We start from the raw sequence: 12,977 nt of genomic DNA on the forward strand, positions 1-12,977 counted from the left end.
GGGCGAATGGAGGCGGGACTGGGTCCTTAAATACGGTTAAGCATTTACATATGTTTATAAATTTGCACAGGAAGAAGTTCCCCTTTTCGAGGTCGGATTACAACGGTTTCTCTTGTGATGAGCCAAATGTGGGTCCAAAAGAAGGGAACATCTGTTGTAGAGAACTGAAGGATGTTCTCGAGGTTCTAAGAAGTGAAGATATTCCTCATTTTTCAATACTCATTCGGATAAGAAACCTATTGGATTTCTAAGTATTAGAAAATATATGACACTATTATTGTTGGTATGAATGCCTTTGGTGTCTTCAAAAGATCTATTAATTGAGCATACCAGCAACAAAGATTTTCGCTTAACAATTCAAAATGGGGAATTTGATCGCTTTTTTTATGCATAAATGTGTTTTTAAAAATTTGGAAATTTTGGAAATTTTATTTTGTAGTTACGAGATATTAATTTATGCCAAAAAAAACCCATAGTACTTAGTACCTGATCGACATTTTTCCTTCACAAGTCGACTGTGGACGGGATGTCAATCGAATTTGGCCGGATCGAGCATTCAAATGCCCAATTTCAGTTCTAGTTTCAAAGTTGTCGGAGCTCACGAAAAAAAACGGTTTCGAGTTGAATCAAGATATTGAAGTTGCAGCAGTTTTCGTTTGATTGGTGAGTGAAAAGCTTCCCTTTGCCCAGCAAATACAGCGTTTAACCCTGCCAAGCCCCTTCTCAACATCTCATTCATCGCGGGCGCAGAAATTGCCAGCGATTTTTATCATTTTAAATGGACGAACAACAAGAACGACGCAGTGAGCCGAAAAAAAAGTGAAAAAAAAATGTGAAAAAAATGTGAAAAAATGTGGAAAAATGTGTGGCGCAGTCAAGTGGCGGGCATTTAATGCCCGTTTTGTAGCCGTTGTTGTTGTTGTTGCGATCTCAAAGGCGGATTTGCATTATAATTTATTGCAGTGCCTGCATACTCTTTGTCCTTGTGTTTTTCCGCCGCTTTCCCATTTTCCTCGGCGCACTTTTTTGCTTTGGCTAATTTCGATGCCAGGGCGGTGATAAGCGGAGCATTTCTTTAAATGAGTTTTCCCAGTCAAGTTTTCCCCCGCGGGAAAAGTTCCAAGCAAAAGGCGTTGAAAATCCCGTTCTTAATACTTGACGCCCCGCTAACATTTATAAATTATTAATTTCCCCTCTCCACCTCATCACAGCATCTCTTCCCCCCCCCCACTCCACTCGTTTTCTGTGTTTTGGCTGCTGGATTAGTGGATCAGTTTATTCATATGTGGTTCAAAGCAGCCAAAAGAACAAAGAGCCGACACGAAACGACGGCTTAAACTGTCTCTTGTTTTTATTAGTCCAAAAGCCGCGTTGCAAAGCCACCCAACCACCCCCAAAAACAGCCACCCACTTCGCCCACCCGAAAGGTAAATGCGACACGTAGCTTATTAGCAGCGAAAGCAAAACTTTCATCAGTTGGTGTAAGCCCGGTTCTGGAAAAACGTTCCAAGCCCATAAAGTACAGTTTTCAATAGCCGGGAAATCCGGGAAAATCAATGCAGCTGCGTACTGCGATTAACTGAAATGAAACTAAACGAAGGATTAAATACCCTTTGAGTAAAATATGCGTGGCTTTTACCATGAAAATGTAAAGCGTGTTCGCCAAAAAGCTCAATGGCATATGTATATGCACAGGGAATATGTACAGTCTCATTCATCTGGATATTTTTGGATAGATTACATATGTATGTGTGTAATTTATAAGTATTGATACGTTACCCAGATTATTGCATACAGATTTAAATTCCCCTTTTCATCTGCAGTTCGTAGGGCAACGCAAAAAGGATTTAGAATATTATAACGCTCAGAAAAAAAAAAGACGGATAATTTGTATATTTTTGTTCACTTTTGAGCTAGAAAGACCTCATTAAAATAAACATAAATTGTAAATTAATAACTATGCTTTTGGCCCTTGACTAATTGACATTTGATATTCGGCTCTGAATTTTCGACTCGAAGGGCCAAATAAAATGCATAATTAAGACCGTGAGTTGTCAGATATTAGCGATTCGATAACGAGGACAATTCAACGGCATTTCACTTTATATGAAGTTCAATTTAATAGGCACCTATTTCTGTGCCCCTTTCATGTACCGAATTTGGTGGACGATTTCGTGTGCGAGGGAAATTGTTTAATTATTTAGTAACTCGATGCTTAAAAGCTTAACAAGCAAAAGCCCATGCTAATGATGGGCGGCCAGTGGGCGTGATATCCTAGCGACCAAGCTTCGTCATAATTTGGCCCAAAATGTTGATGCCGCCATTAAATCAGAGTCACAGACCTCGTTCTGCTGACCACAGAACCTTTTAGCCAGCCCATTTCCATTCCCACTCCCACTTTCCCACTTGCCCACTTGCCCACTTGCCCGCAAAAGTGTCAATAACGTGGCCAAGAAGGAAGAATCGAGGGAGCCGGAGGAGGAGGAGGAGCTATTACTAGCTAGGGGCCAGAAGGCAGTGGCCAGGATCTTTCGCCCGGGGCCAGCTGGTGTCCTTAGCCTGGGCAAACAATAAAATATTCAAAGTTTATAATGTAAATTAACCCAAAGTTGCCTGATGTCCTGCCGCGTCGTCCTCTGCTCTCCACTGCCGCCAGGCGCCATGAATACACAATACACATGTCCCCCGGAAATTGGTGGGGTCGCACCGCCCTGCCATCCCGTTTGGCCACCATAATTTCTGATATTCTTGGGGCCTCACAAGGATTTGGCCCGGTCCTCGTCCTGTCCATGTCGCCGCGCCGAACTGTTTGGCTAATCAAATTTTATTGAGCCACTGAGTGCTGGGCGGCGAGACAGCCGAAGTGGGCGTGGCATCTAGTTAACATGGCACCGAGCCCAATGGTCAATAGCAAACTATAGTTTAATGAGATTAATTTGGACAAGGACTTTGTGCCTGTAACTGCATTAGTTGCACGCAAATTTCGTATCCAACTTAAATTGGCTGAGTGCTATTTTAATATATTTTCATATAAAGCATATAGCTAAAGTTTAACAATGCATTTTTGCAACTGATTAATGTTGAACAAATCGTGGCATATATGAAGTCTCAAGGGACTTCAGTTCGCCTACCCACGTAGCTCATATCTCTAATTACTACGTTGCATATTAACTGACGAATGACCTACTATTTGATATATAGGCCAGATATCTTGGTCATGAGTCAGTCCCGGCTTGTAAATTGACCTTTGATCGCAGCCAGCTTCCTCATCTCGAAACCATCCCACTCTCCTGGCCATCTTCAGACTATGCTGATGCTTAACTAGCCGCTTATTCATCAGAGCTCCGAAAGCCGAAAGCCGGGGAATGATGAATGCCCCCAGCAAATCGGATGAGATGCGAGCAACTGGAAGAGCCATCTCGGTGGAGCTGCTGGTGGAGATGGAGATGGAGATGGAAGTGGAAGTGGAAGTGGAGACTTCAGTGGTCACATGCCACAGCCCGTTCAAGTGTTGTTGGGACATAAACATCTCCGGGCCCACATGAAATGTCATCTTTCATTAGATTAACGATTGTTCCAGTGGCTGGTCGTTGGATGCTGGGATGCTTGGATGTTCGGGAATGTTGGGGAAGGAGTGGCGTGGGTGAGGAGTGGCGTGGAGTGGCAGGGGCAGGGCGGCGTCCAGTGGCAAAGCTCTCTGCCCGAAATCAAATCTTCAACAATCTGTTCTGCCAAATGCCTCCGCACACGCAAAAACGGGCTGAGATGAAAGGGCGGGGAATCGCCGGCATATGGCTCCCCGCAAAAAAGTGTCAAATGCGTGGGGACAGAGGCGAGTGGGAGAGGGGGGGAGAATGAGCCTATGGCGCCAGGAACAAAACCAGGACTCAGGACTCAGGATCCAGGACGACTGTCAACTTGAGCCTGACAAAGTATTTGCGGCTTGCCAGTCATTTTTCGTGTTTGTGGACAGGGGCAGAGATTGTGTGTGTGCACTTGCAAAAATTCTAGTTGACTTCGTTGGGAGTTTTTTAATACACAACATGAAAGTGATACGCATTTTCAAGTTCCTTTTATTCATGCTTGCTTTTAATTCACTCATTTAATTCAATATTACTATTTTTTTTTTTTTTTTTTTTTTTTTTTTTTAATTTTTTATTATTTATTGAATCTTCCCTTTGTGTTAAGAGACTAACAATAAGTGTTCAAATCTTAATCTAACTTAATTAACTTTCACTTAGTGATAGTTTTTTTTTTTCATTAATGCCCTAATAAGTTTATTGCTGGGCTGGGAGGTCGTTGCGGTGCAGCCGGCTTTGACTGCATACTCGGATTAGTTTTCTTGCGAGGGGATTTGTATGGGTGGTCAGCTTTTCGTTATACTTCGTTTTTTTCTCAGCTATTACTTCGATTACTAATTTGATTTTTAGGTCTCTGTGTATGTTTTCGTTTCGAAGGTACCACGGCGCTCCAGTGATAATTCTCAGAATTCTTGACTGTGCTCGCTGAATAATGTCTATGTTACTTCTGGATGCGTTGCCCCACAGCTCGGAGCCATAAGTCCAGATAGGTTTTAAGACGGAGTTGTATAGAAGAGCTTTGAACTCCAGACTAAGTGGAGAGCGAGCATTTATGAGCCAGTGGAGGTTCCTTGCTTTAAGTTTAAGATGTTTCGATTTGGCTTCTATATGTTTGCGCCAAGTGAGCCGCCTGTCCAGATGAACTCCCAGATATGTTACCTCGTCGGCTTGTGGAATGCATATGTTATTCAAGACCAGTGGTGGGCATGTTTGTTTGTTTAAGGTAAAGGTAACCTGCTTGCATTTTTGAACATTTATTGAAATTCTCCAGTCGGCAAGCCATCGTTCTACAGATGTTAAGTGTCGGGATAGGAGTGCCGTGGCTTTTATTGGGCATTTCGAGCGACTGAGTATCGCGGTATCATCAGCGAACGTGGAGGTTGTTAGATTGTAGTCTATGGGGAAATCCGCCGTATACAGGGTGTATAAGATTGGACCCAGTACACTGCCTTGCGGCACTCCAGCTTCGATTGCGCAATCGCGTGAAGTGCTTGTATCGCATCTTATTGCAAACACTCTGTTATATAGGTATGACTTCAGTAGCTTATGTGTGTTTTGGGGCAACAGCTTGATTATTTTAAACAAAAGTCCATCGAGCCACACTCTGTCAAATGCCTGCGCGACGTCTAGAAAAATGGCTGTGCAGTATTCTCGATGTTCAAAAGCAGTACGAATTTCTGACGTGATTCGGTTGACCTGTTCGATGGTTCCATGTTTTTCTCTAAAGCCAAATTGATGTGTTGGAAGTGTGTTGTTTATTCTAAGATGAGGGCTAATCCGAAGGAGTAGCATTTTTTCAAACAGCTTTGAAAGACATGTTAGTAAGCTTATCGGTCTATATGATGATGGCTGCGTTTTATCTTTTCCTGGCTTTGGAATCATTACTATGGTCGACTTTTTCCATTTTTGAGGGAAGTATCCAAGCTTGGCGATTGCGTTGAACAACAGGCAGATGTGAAGAATAGCACACTTTGGGAGTTCAATGAGCATTCTTGGAGTTATTAGGTCGTAGCCAGGCGATTTTCTTGGGTTCAGTTGCTCTTTGATAACCTTTGCTAGTTCACATGGTCGGAATTCAAAGGGTTCTTGAGGATCTAGATTGGCTGCTATTAAAGGAGGGAGAATAAATGTGTTGGTAGAGGGATTTGGTCGGAATACATTTTGTAAATGGTCAGCGAAAGCACTGGCTCTTTCTTCATCACTTCGAAACCAGGTGCCAGAGGGACTTCGGAGTGGCATAATTGGCGCTATTGGAGTCTTTAGGTTTCTGTGAGCTCTCCAAAGAGGGTACTTAGTGCTGGTGGGAGAGAGTTGCTCGATATATGAACGTTGGCTGTTTTTTTCCTCTTGTTTGAGAGCATTGGTAAGCCTGCGTGTGGCTATCTTAAGCATGTGCTTAGTAATTGGTGATCTATTAGACTGCCAATCCCTTCGTAGGCGTCGTTTATCTAATACCAGCCGCTCGATTTCGCGATTAGTTTTGATGTAGTTTGGTTTTGCATACGTCACTGGCGGGGTTGAAGCCTTTGCAGCCGAAACTAAAATGTTTTCAAGAGTTTCCGTTGACTTGTCTATATCCTCCTTTGTAGATAATGCCGTCGTTAGTTCTATGTGTGAACAGACATACTTTTGATACCTTGGCCAGTTTGTTCTAAAATTTGTGAGTCTATACGGTGGGTCGACGATGTGGGGGCGAGTTAGCATATTTAGAAAAACAGGTGAGTGATCTGATGATAAATCTGCTAGTGCTTCGGCGGTGACCATGTTGCGGGGGACATGTTTAGTAATTGCAAAATCGATCAGGTCTGGGATTTTTCTTGGGTCTGCTGGCCAGTATGTAGGCTTACCCGGGGATACATAGTCTAGCTTGTTTTCTGGCTTCGTAAGCGCATTGTACAATTGCTTACCCTTTGGCGACACAAGTCGAGATCCCCAATGGGTGTGCTTGGCGTTATAGTCACCCGCTGCGATGAACCTGTCACCTAGTGTGTTAAAGAATTCCATGAATTGATCCTCAGAGATTGGAAAGCGCGGTGGGCAGTAGACTGCGGCTAGAGTCGTTGAACCATTGTTGAGTTGTAAGGCTATGGACGTAGATTGTAAGTAGTTTTTGTCAAAATTGTTTAAGTGGTGGTGTTTTATGCGATTTCTGATGAGTATTCCAGTGCCTCCATGAGCTTTACCATCTGGATGATTTGTACCATAGAACAAGTATCCTGGTATATGAAAATTGTTTTTATTTGTGAGGTGCGTTTCTGATAGTAGCATTACGTCGATGTTTTTTTCGTAAATGAACTGTGTGAGCTCTTGTGTATGCCGTGAAACGCCATTTGCGTTCCACAGAGATATCCGTAGGGAAGCCATTATGGGGATTTTGAAGATACAAGAAGTTGAATCAGGATATTTTGGTTTTTCATGAGCTCTTGCAAAGTATTTTGCATGAACGTCATGAAGTCTTTCATGCTTTGCTGTAGGGATAGCATCATAGCTTCGATGCCACTTTGTTGTGTTTGTTGGATGTTTGTCGGTGTATGTTCGGAATGAGCAGTTCTTGTCGGTGGGGCGGGCACTTCTAGTCCGGATTTTAGGGCGCTAGCGAAAGAAATTGTTGGAGTAGTGCTTGGGACAGTTAGGGGTGGTTGAAAAATCGGTTGCGGAGAGTAGAAATTGACTTTGTTGTATGTATGTGCTGTGGCAATACGTTTGTTTAGGCGGCTCTTCAATTCTTTGTACACCACACAGCCTCTGTAGTTTGCAGTATGTTTTTCCCCGCAGTTACTGCATTTCTTCACAGACTTATCGTCCTTGTTTTTGGGGCAGTTTGCGGTAGTATGAGGTTCGCTACAGACAACACATACGGACTTAAGGGTGCAGTATGCCTTGGTGTGGCCGTATTCTTGGCAATTAGTACATTGAACTGGATTGATACGTTTGTGCGGCTCCTCCACGGTGATCCTCCGATGTAGCAAGTACTGTAAATTGTATATTGGGTGCACTTCGTTTTTCTTTAGTGCCTGGAGCTCTGGTTCGAGTTCTATTTTGAATAGTGGCTGCGGAACTTTGTCTTTGTTTAAAATATTAATAGCTGTCTTTGCAGAAAAGTTTTTGGCCTTCAGAGCCTCAATTATCTCAGCTGGTGTCACTGTTGCTTCAATGCCCTTAAGTACTACCTGTAGCCCTTTGCAACTTTTTAATTGGTATGTGTAGTAGTTTTTACCAGCATCATTTAGGTATTTAGTCACTATACGGTGGTCTGCTTCTGTTTGGATCTGTAGTTTTATTTCATGAATATTTCCTTTTTTAAGTGGGATAATGTGGAACTTGCTGTCACCAATCAAAGCAACGAGTTTATTTACAAGTGCATTTGTACTTTGTTCTCGTATGAAAATTGGTGGAGGCCTGGTCTTTTTTGGTTCCCCTACCGTTTTTTCGTTGGGTTGTTCGGTCGCAGAATCAGCCAAGATAGCATATCGGTTTGAATTATTTACTGCAGAGTTTTCATTGCCGTTGTTGGTTCGATTGATTTTGGGTTGATTACCTGCCTTATTGTTTTGAGGGCTGAGCTTTCTCTTGATTTGGATGTAGCGATCCATGCCAGTCTGCACAGTCGAAATCGACTTCTGCTTTTGTTTTGATTCTTCTTTACGTGCATTATTGTTGTTGCAAACGGTCAGTGCTGCTGAATTATTTACAGCTGGCACAGCGATAATTAGTTGGGCCGCTGACGAAGTTGATGTTGTGGCAGTTGCCAGTGAGGTCACTGCACTCGTTATTGCAGTGTTACAGTTACCCGGGACGGTCGTTTGGCGCTGCGAGAGGAGCGGGGTAGGAGAGGCGGTCTCTTCGCTCCACGACTTGTGAGCCGAAGCAGGCAGAGAGGGAGAGCAAGAACGCGGTCTGTCGTTCGCTGAGGGCAAAAGTTTCGAGTTAGTTGAAGGTGAGGGTGCTCGATCACCGATTTGCGGTGAGACGAAAGAAAAGTATGCATTGTTGCGTTGTAAAGAGAGCCGGCGCTCGTCTTGTTCACATTGTCGCTGAGAACGTATGTCGTTTTGATTCATTGTTCTAAGTCCACATATAACAATTACCAGAACAATATGGAATAATTATTTATTTTAGTAAATAATTACTATAGTCAATAATTGTTAGTTGTGCAAACTGCACTTTACACTTTGTGTTTAACTTTCACTATACTGTTGTAGTTTTTAGAACTTGCTATTCGTAGCTTGAAAGAAACACGTCTCCACCCGAAGACTGTGGAATGCTACTATTAAAATACTATTTTTCTTGATCTGTACCTATTTGTTGACTGACCAGGAGCGAGAAAGGGAATGAAATTGGTAGTGGGTTTGAGTTGAAGAGTCAGCAGGAATAAAAGCAAATGAGGCTTGAACCAAATGCAAATTAATATGTGGTGCTGCTGGGCGGGAGATTCTCAACCATAATTCTGCCAAACTGACCTCTTCTCTTTCCCAGGCACCAAAAGCAGAAAATGTCCGAAGAAATGGAAATTACTCCTATTACCGGAATGGATGAAGTGTCCGAAAAAACTGCGGAGAAAGTCTTTGCTCCAATGTTCGAAGCAGAAATGTCCGAGAAAATGGATATAACTCCTGTTACCGGAATGGATGAAGTGTCCGAAAAATCTGCGGAGAAAGTCTTTGCTCCAATGTTCGAAGCAGAAATGTCCGAGGAAATGGAAATAACTCCTGTTACCGGAATGGATGAAGTGTCCGAAAATTATGAGGAGAAGGGCATCGCGCCAATATTCAAAGCACATATGTCCGAGGATACGGAAAATACTCCTGTTACCGGAATGGGAGAAGTGTCTCAAACTTATGAGGAGAACGCAATTGCGCCAATGTCTGAAATATGCGCATCAGGTGACCCAGTATCTCCAATGGATGGAGTAGCCCAGGAAGAGAACACATTTGCCTCCATCCCAGATGGTATAACCCGACTCAAGGACATTCTTGCTACGCAGACATTCCTTGTCCAGAGAAATGAAACTGTTGTTCCCAGAAATGAAATGTCCCAGATGATATCACCGTTGGTCGAAATATCACAAAACGAACAAAATATCAACGATCCTTCCGTGAATGAGAATCCACAAATGATCATGGATACGAGCACTTTTTCCACGAACGATGCTTCCACTACCAATGTCGTCTATGTGGAACAGGAGCCAACATCGGTGGTGATGGTGGAGCAACCAAACACAATCATCGAGCTGGTGGATTATTATGTGCCACCAGCGTCCTTGAACAACAGGACAATCCGCCCGTTTTTCCCCATCCCAGTGCCCATGTACCCCGAATCCTCGCCGGAACCCCCCGCCCCCAAGCCGGCGACAAAGGGTAAGCGTGGCCGGAAGCCAGGTCCCAAACCTAAGCCGCGAGCAACCAAGCGTCGTCGCCCGCCGACGCCTCCTCCACTGCCGCCGGTACCGAACTTCCTGGCACACGTCATCAATCCGCTGGAGAATGAAATATATCCCAAGGTCATTGTCCAGCCGGTCTATCAGCCCTGGGTGCTGCGCAGTGATGTGGCTCCTAAGCCGCCGCCACCCAAAGTGGCAGTCAAGGAGGCGCCGATTCCCGTCAGCCGTCCGGTGACCAACCCCCCCAGCCGTTCGCGGCGCGTGCTGATCAGCGCCCATCTGCGCGAGAAACTGCGACTCTTTGGTCCGGATGTGACCATCTCGCTGATCGACGACCGGGTATCACCGCACTTCAAGGCGGTGAGAAGGGAACCCGATGGCAGCCAGCGTCAAATATTATTCACCGCCCCACAGCTGCTCTCCTTTACCGCCGCCCACTTTGGCAATTGGCCGCAGATGGTGCCCATCCAGATGCTGATGATGAAGCCTTCGCCGGCCATGTTGTCCCATTACTTTCCCGGACCCATGGGTCAAACTTTGGTCAAGAAATGGTTTGCCGATCAGCAGCCGCTCGATAAGGAGCCATCATTGCCCTTCAAGATGCCCATCGGCAGGCCACCGAAGCCCAGCAAATCCACTACAAGGCCCAGTAAAACATATTTACATCCTGGCAAGCCCCAAGTATCCAAGCAATTTGCAGCTCCAGCTCCCCCTGCAGTGCCTGCTCCTCGTCCAGCTGCTACATTTGCTCCACCACCAGGTGATGCTCCTACTTCACATCCAGCTGGTGATCCGGCTCCAGAATCCACTCCAACTCCGGCTCCGGAATCCAATCCAGATCCGGCTCAAACTCCCACTCTGGCTCCCACTCCAGCTCCGCCAGTTGCGCCTACTCCAGCACCTACTGTGGCCTCTAGCCCTACGGATCCATTTGATGAGAGCATGTTTCCACCAATCATTCTGCCCGCTATCCTCAAGCGTTCATCCCAGGAGAGGCTGCGCAAATCTATAATGGCCAAGCGGATCAAGGCCATGAAGGAGGCTGCAGCTGCGGCTGCGGCTGCGGCAGAAAGTGCCAAGTTGAGTCTGAACAATGATATGCCGGCGAAAGAGTTTTGACTCGAATAATTGAAAATTTGTGAAAACACAAACCAACGTCTTCGAAACAAAACACACCTCCCGAATTCCAACTAAGAAATCAGGAGGACGAGTCAAAGAATTTGAATAAATAAACCACATAAAACATAAGAAAATAATACTGTAAAAACACAATTGCTCAATTAACCAGATGTGATTCAAAAGTAAAATCTGATCATTGAAAAGTGAAAGGACAAGTCGAAGGATAAGAGGGATTCGGACAACTCAATGCAAGAAAATAAAATGTAGAACATGTTGAATGTAAAAGAATTCGAAACATAAAGAAATTAGCCAAATGTCCAAAAAATTTATATTTTGTATGTAATGTATATAAATAAATAAATAAATAAATGTATATATATGCAATTAATTCAGACAACTCAACACTAGAAAATATAACGTAGTGCACCTTCGAAACTGCAAAATCAAGAATTTAAGAAATAAAAGAATAATTAAGTAAAAATTGAACTTAGAAATGCAGAAGGACGAGTCGATGGATAAGAAGGATTCGGAAAACTTAACGCAAGGAAATAATATGAACATATTTCGAACTGAAAAAATACACAACAGCGAACGTTGAAACACAAAGAAAAATATCCAAATGTGATTCACAAGGGCGTTCCAAACATTTTGTGTAATTCCGTATAACAATTTGGCATTCCATTCGACTCATCAAACAAAATTTGTCATGCTAATTGGCCAAATGAAACGCTTTGCTTCGTGGTCTGTTGTATTCTTTTTGTCACTAATTGCCCACCGATGTCAATATCTCATTATTGACTGCGATAATTGCACACTGGTCTTCGCATAAAATCAAATGAAACACAAAAAAAGTTCGTTTGACAGTCAAGTTTAACTTATTTATTGCTTACGCATAGGGAACTCCTTAAATTAGTCACATTAAGTTAACAAAAAAAAAAATATATCTAAATTAAAGTTTAGTGCTCGAATTGTTCCTATGGGCAAGGAGGTGGCTTCCCAGCGGGTGCATCGACTTGATGACCTGCACCAACTATTTCCCACTTGTGGTCAACTTGTAGCTCAAACACAAGCCAGAGTAGCCGGCTGGCCAGTAGATATCCCAGCTGCCGAGTGAAGAGCACGGGGTTCCTGCTCCAGGAACTGCCTAATCGACACAGCCAGTCGGGATCCACTTGAGAAAACCCCCTCCTCCTGGGATCCTCACTCCTGTTTCACTTGGAAGGCCTTTGCCTTGGGCATGGCCACCGGCAGCGAGCGATCCACGTAGGCGAAGTTGTCCACCACGCTGGAGGACAGGACGCCACCCATCACGAGCAGGGCTCCGGCGATGGCAATTTTCGACCACATGCTGTTGCTTGCTCTCTTGCGGGAAATCGGGACGAGTGACGAGTGACTGGACACTACTCCGGGTGCGGACGGGAATGCGGCGAGCGGATGCGAAGTGAACGCGAGTAGAGCTTTTTGCACTATGCGCGGGACGCACGCCCTGCATGGGGCCTTATATACACAATCGCAAACGTAGTCCCAGAGTGGGAGCCCCAACTAGAGCCGGCAGAGGCAGAACCAGAACCCGCGGGAAGCTTTGCCCATGGGATGTCCGATGTGCTGCCGGTCACGTCGGCCAGTCGCCACCCCGGGCTCCACGGGCCAGCGGAAAAGCTCCCAGAAAATACCGCTCGTCGATGCACTTCCTTTGCCGCCGCCACTCGCCGCGATTATCGACTCATTAGATAAGCGCGATTCGCACTTCGATGGCGAAAAGCTCTAGCATGTGTGCGAATGCGAATAGGTGCACTGCGAGAAAATCCGGTTGAATTCGGTGCGAGCTAGCGCTAGTATCTGGAAATCACCTGCAATGGTGCCATTTCATAGAATTTTCAAATCAAAATATATTGATG

The 12,977-nt window shown here is 44.6% G+C and overlaps 2 protein-coding genes across 3 annotated transcripts, besides 1 other annotated feature; one reads left to right on the plus strand and one right to left on the minus strand.

Annotated features, from left to right (window-relative positions):
- The first annotated feature begins 569 nt into the window (after positions 1-569).
- On the plus strand, positions 570-11,451 carry CG14190 (uncharacterized protein). Its single transcript, NM_133116.2, has 2 exons — positions 570-663; positions 9,057-11,451. Exon 2 carries the CDS (start codon positions 9,073-9,075, stop codon positions 11,077-11,079), a length of 2,007 nt encoding a protein of 668 aa, NP_573344.1. The 5' UTR covers positions 570-663; positions 9,057-9,072; the 3' UTR covers positions 11,080-11,451.
- Positions 4,128-8,845: a mobile genetic element.
- Positions 11,452-11,933: 482 nt separating the features above from the next.
- CG34330 (uncharacterized protein) lies at positions 11,934-12,632 on the minus strand. Of its 2 annotated transcripts, none has more exons than NM_001298495.1 (1): positions 11,934-12,632. In NM_001298495.1, the coding sequence occupies exon 1, from the start codon at positions 12,424-12,426 to the stop codon at positions 12,280-12,282; it is 147 nt and encodes a 48-aa protein (NP_001285424.1). In that variant the 5' UTR covers positions 12,427-12,632; the 3' UTR covers positions 11,934-12,279. The 2 variants fall into 2 exon arrangements, with proteins under 2 accessions (NP_001285424.1, NP_001097029.1); NM_001103559.2 differs by having other exon boundaries at positions 11,934-12,551.
- Positions 12,633-12,977: the final 345 nt, after the last annotated feature.

This window comes from Drosophila melanogaster, chromosome X (genome assembly GCF_000001215.4).
Source record: "Drosophila melanogaster chromosome X".
NCBI classification, from domain to species: domain Eukaryota; kingdom Metazoa; phylum Arthropoda; class Insecta; order Diptera; family Drosophilidae; genus Drosophila; species Drosophila melanogaster.

What these genes read in the sequence shown, in the direction of transcription:
- CG14190 (NM_133116.2), top strand. Translation starts at nt 9,073, where the DNA reads ATGTCCGAAGAAATGGAAATTACTCCTATTACCGGAATGGATGAAGTG.
- CG34330 (NM_001298495.1), bottom strand. Translation starts at nt 12,426, where the DNA reads ATGTGGTCGAAAATTGCCATCGCCGGAGCCCTGCTCGTGATGGGTGGC.